Here is a 5758-nt window from a genome sequence, read left to right as displayed (position 1 = left end):
CAAAATAATATTGTTGCTATTTACATGTTTATCTGGATGAAAATCTACTGAAATGTAATCTTGCTACCTGGTTAACACCTGTTACCTCTTAGTACGCCTAGTGTTCTAATACCTCATATATACTTGAATACGTACACTGTAAGATTAAACCAAGCCTTAAGCATTACTCCCTACTCTTAATCCCTTTACATCTACATTATAATCGCGATTCGCTGATCCTGTAAGAGAAATAGGAGAGAGAGAGAGAGGCTTTTGTAACATTTGCATTTAAATGGGCATTATTTTATTCATGACAGCTCAACAAATATGTGTTTCATCATTATGTTCTTCTCTTTCTTTGAGCCTTACCTCATCAACATGTAATGGAAAAGCAAGGACCATTACAAACAACAATATAAACAGTTACAGCAATCTACTCATGAGGTCAGCCGTTCGGCTTTTTGACTAGCACAATGGACGGAGAGTCAGAAGGCTCGATTATTCCTAATTTCAACATGGAATCAACTTCCTTGCTCATCTCCTCTTCCATAGCCTGAGGTACCCTATGAGGCGGAGATCGCACTGGTCGTTCAGTCGTCAACGAGATTCCACATTGGACTGGATCTACTGTTACCCTGTCAACAAACTCCATCTGTACTACGCTAGGCATACCGGGCATCTCCCTATTCCAACCAGAACCAGCCTCTGCCACATCTTCCTCGTCAGCCATGACCTCAACAACTTCCTCATCGCCTTCGACCCCCTCAATCTCAAAGCAACTGGCCACTGGTACCTCTTCACCTCGACTATAGTACCTCTTCAACAAATTGATGTGATATGTTTTAGCAACACCATCAACGTCGGCCACATAGTCATAGTCGAACTCGTACTTGAAATTATCAACATGTCCTCTTTTCTGCCGTAGAGGGCGCAATGACTCGTCATCTTTCTGTTCCCTTAGAAATTCACTCGACCGCACATTATCAACAGGATCTGCAACAGTCAAACCTTTACAAGGCCTCGAATCCTTCACCTTTTGTGCAAGAGTTTGAACAGCCATCCCTGTATCATCCAGCTCAACCGGGATTGCGACCTCGACGTCCTGTTCTACACCATCATTTGAACTTTCAAGACCCATATCCGGGGTTATGACCTCTACATCCGGGTCAGACACAACACTCTTTGGGACCCAATGTAGATTGGGGTCACTCGGTTCACGAGCCCCTTCTACATTCCCGATAACTACGTCACTCAAACAATCAGGCATACACACGGCTTCAACTTCTCCTTCAAAATATGGCGAGTCAACAGCTACCTTAGCCACGGGAAAACGCCTAACCGTACCGTCAATCAACCTCACTGCCTGATGTTGACCTGTTAATTGGTCATTTCTAACCAATTTCTCTTTCACCACGCACGTACTACAACCTGTATCACGCAAAACAGACACGGGTGTATTATCTGGCATCAGTCTTCCAGACACAACCGGCATACGATTCGCCTTCGCAGCGACATCATTGTATGTCATTCCCCCTTTTTCAACCACTTCATTCTTTACACACTCAAAGTCGTTGACCACTCTCTCAAGGAGGAAACAACCTGCCGTCGAACCAACAACTCCCGGCTCGGGCTCACCCCGCGACACCTCATTCGCCACATTCATGTCTACTTTTGAGGCCGTACCTTCCCCAGCACCCATCAAACCTTGAGCTGATGCAGGCCTAGACAACATGGGACAATCTCTTCTCATGTGATTTGGGTTTCCACACATATAGCAACCTCTGCCCTGAAAAGTCCTATTTCCCATAGTCTTTCCCGCCTTTGACTGAGCATCAGCCGGTTTCTGATACGTACTAGTCCTTTTGACCTGATTTTGTTGGGGCGGTTTGCTTTCCGGCTTTGAATCTGATCGGTTTCTTTCCGATTTCTGTACACCCGAAAATGCATGAGGACCGTGAGCTTCTACATAGATTTCTGCACAATCAACTACCTCGTTGAAATCTTTGCATTTTCGTTCCTTGACAAACCTAACTACTTCTCTGGGACAATCTATCAGAAATTGCTCTTGCAAAATCAAATCTTCTAGATCCTTCCTAGTATCCCCAATCTCAGCCTCTTCCACCCAATGATCAAAATACCCCTTCATTCGAGTAGCAAATTGTTTTGGGCGCTCAAATTTCACTGGCTTAGCTGATCTGAAACTCCGCCTATAACCTTCTTCAGTGAGATGATAATATGACATCAACTCATGCTTCACTGTAGCATAACTCTGGCGATCATCAGCACTCATCCGATTCACAACATCTAACGCTTTGCCTGTTAGATTGGAAATCAAATACAACACCCACATGTCTACCGGGATATTCTGACTTTTCATCAACATTTCGAACTTTGTGACATAAGCATCAAACTTATCATGTGCGTCATCAAATCGACCTACTTTCAGCTTTAAGCCAGCTAACTGGTGCCTACCAACATTCGCTGTTCCTTCCTCTATGCGCAACTGTGCTAATCTTATTTCATGTTCGCGCGCCTTTTCTAGAGCTTCGCGTTCACGCTCAGCTTCGCGTGCTTCATGATCAGCTTTGCGTGCTTCACGATCAGCTTCACGGGCAGCTGCACGGGCAGCTTCCTGGGCAGATTCACGCGCTTCGCGTTCAGCTTTAAGCTCTGCTTCGATTGCCTGGCATCGCTCTGAAACAAAGCTACTCAATTCACCACCACTAAGGCCCATTTCTCTGCCTAATGAAGAGAACTCTCTGATTTGCTCAACACTAGCCATACTGACTATGTAACTTCCAGACTAAGCAAACGTGTAGTCGTACAAAACAACAGCTGACTACCACCTAGCTATCAAAGTCAGACAAAAGTACTACCTTGCAGCCAGCGTACTTAACAACAATTTGTATCTCCGAACGAGCATACAATTGCAAATGGCAAACAGCTGAAATTCACTCAACAAGCATTCCACATATCAAACCGCTAGTACCTTGTCAAAAGCGTACTAGAGCTGTATCTCCCAATGAGCATACAATTGATTTGGGACTGTACAAACCCCACACTACAATCCACCAAACATGCCTATACCAGGCGACACCAAGGGCGTAACCTTGCAATAAAGTAACACTCCGCACAGACTGATTCATGCACGCAAACCCCGAATCTATCACACTGCCTCTAACCGGCAATACCAAGGGCGTAACCTTGAAAAAGGAGTAACACTCCACATAGACTCATGCACACAAACCCGAATCAATCAAACATGCATATAAGATGCAACACCAAGGGCGTAACCTTGAAAACGGAGCAACACTCCACACAGATTCAATACCCGAATCCACATCACACATGTGCCTCTAGTAGGCAACACCAAGGGCATAACCTTGGGGAGAAAAACTTCAATCAAACTGTCACGTAAGGCGACATACTCGCACAATTCACACTGGGGTAATGTTCCCGATCAAACGTACGAAACAGTTATTATATCGACAATAATAACACATAGTAATACGGTAATGCGTGTGATTGAGCAATGAAATTTCAATGAAACACAAACATCGCATTTAAGCCTAAAACATGTTAAAAGAGTATGTGAATAACCTTTTCTAATCAGGTAGCAGTGTCTCGGTGGGACCTCCAAATTGTCACGTGAGTGACTTTTTTTTTTTCTCTCTGCTACTCTGACACCGAAATAATGGAAATTCAAACTGTTCGTATACAGTTATGCTCGAGTTTAATATTTCAAATCTTTGTAACTTTCTCGTTCATAACAATACATTGAGCATAAAAGATAATATGAAACAAATCACAAATACATAACTTAGGTTATCTTGGATGACCTGAACTGGTGATCCCCTCAGCTTGGCTCAGTCGTCATCGATGTCCGATACCCTCGTCGTCGACCTCGGCACAGTCGCTTGGCTTGTCTCTTGGAAGCACCCCTTGACTTGGCCACTCAGCTAGACGCTACCCTATCGGCGGTCCTCTCAGCTCCTCGGCCTTCACTAGTCCCTGCTACCACGCAGACTCATGCCTTGATCTGCGATGCCCGAGCTCAAACGACGGCGAGCAGGCAAATGGAGATTGAGCTCCGTTCCAAAGTTCGGATCATAACTGTCCGAGTTCAGTTTTATCGGCAGCTGGAGCTCGCATCTCACCGACGTAGAAAACCCCCAGAAGAACGACTGCTGCCTAAGCGGAGATCTATGCTGGATGTCTGATCAAAGTATTTCTCCTCGATCCTCTACATTACTCAGCTTTTTATTAGCTTCCCTAACCATAGATATTCACACTAAAGTCCCTTACACTCCGATACACTTGCTTTTTCATGCCTTTCCTACACTAAAGAAATCATCCAATCATCATGCTTAAATATAGCCCTATTGACACTCTACACAATATGTCTAGCCATCGTCTAGACTGCTGTTACATAACATCTTTACTCATGAACTTGTGAACAATAAACTACAACCAACACCCTAGTGACACTGACATAGCTGAGTCTCAACAGAGCTAGAGAACATTCCTAGCCACCACCTGGATTTGAGCTATTACATAACACCTCTATTCACTCAATTTCTATAGTCTGAATTAATACATAATACTACAAACCGGGCATGCTGTTGCCATGCTATTTCTTTAACTTTTGCTTTGTCTCATTTCATGAGACTGCCCTGTCTGAACTTGACTGATCTAGACATGTTGTTGCTATGCCAGTTTATTCTTTTACTTTTACTTTGTCTCATTTAATATGAATTTCCAGACAGTCACTTTCTTGTGGTTTGACCTAGTGGCTTTCTAGGACAAGTTCAATTTCACTTCACTGGCAAAATCAAAGATAAATTTCTCTCCTGACACATATATATATATATATATATATATATAGTGAGATGGGTCAACCTAGCCGAACTTGACTTTTTCATATTTTCTGAAAGATCGGGTCTTCTTTTACATTATGCTAAAATTTGGTATCATAAAACGGGCAGGAAAGTGTGTTTTTAGCAGTTTATCTCGAACATTTTCGGTAGAATAGTGTGATTAGGTGTGTCTTTAGAATCCTTTTTTCATTTCTGAAAAACCTTGTCCACACTCTTCACTTTAAACTCCAATAACTTTTCAAAAGATGATGCTACTGCTTTGAAAGTTGGTATTAATTATGGACAGAATGTGTTAATGAGGCATGCTTAATTACAGTTTAATCTGATAATCCCTTCATTGTTGTTACTCTGGTGGTTTACTTCCTGTTTTTTGTCCCATTCATCGCACAGCCAGCACGGTTTGGTAAAGATTAAGCGCTTGAATAGACACTGTACTTCAGAGCCTCTTTTCTCAGTTCACACTTTTCCTGAGTTTGTGCTTTCTTTTCAATATTTGATTTGAGTTATACATCATTTTAAAGCTTAAAGTCTGCTCTTTCAGAATATGGTCTTAACTAAAAATTCATGTCTGGCGACTTTTTGTTTGCTATGAGGTGCAGGGTCACATATAAATATATATATATATATATATATATATACATCTTGTACATTACTATACCTCAAATGAATTCAGGTATTGTGAAAAAATGCAGAAATAAAACATTAAAGTGTCAGCAAATTCTTAAATAAATAAGCAAAAACCGAAACACCGTCATACACACACAGAAAAGAGTTCAAATCGGTTTGACTGTTAAAAGTTTACTGCTTTTAAATCATTATGTCCGCGGAAACTATTATTCTTTATAGGAAGAAAGTTCTACCAAAGAAATATTTGCGTTTCTGATCGACAAATCCTTTTACTC

The 5758-nt window shown here is 42.0% G+C and overlaps 1 protein-coding gene across 1 annotated transcript; it reads right to left on the bottom strand.

Moving 5' to 3' along the window:
* Positions 1-279: 279 nt before the first annotated feature.
* LOC139743832 (uncharacterized) lies at positions 280-2427 on the bottom strand. The gene has a single exon (XM_071654287.1). The coding sequence runs from the start codon at positions 2360-2362 to the stop codon at positions 425-427; it is 1938 nt and encodes a 645-aa protein (XP_071510388.1). The 5' UTR covers positions 2363-2427; the 3' UTR covers positions 280-424.
* Between the last annotated feature and the right edge of the window lie 3331 nt (positions 2428-5758).

Source organism: Diadema antillarum, unplaced genomic scaffold (assembly GCF_040938485.1).
Source record: "Diadema antillarum isolate AM-2024a unplaced genomic scaffold, OU_Dant_1.0 seq00001111_RagTag, whole genome shotgun sequence".
NCBI classification, from domain to species: Eukaryota; Metazoa; Echinodermata; class Echinoidea; order Diadematoida; family Diadematidae; genus Diadema; species Diadema antillarum.
The sequence above is the reverse complement of the archived record's forward strand: the minus strand, read 5'-3'. Positions and strand labels throughout refer to the sequence as shown.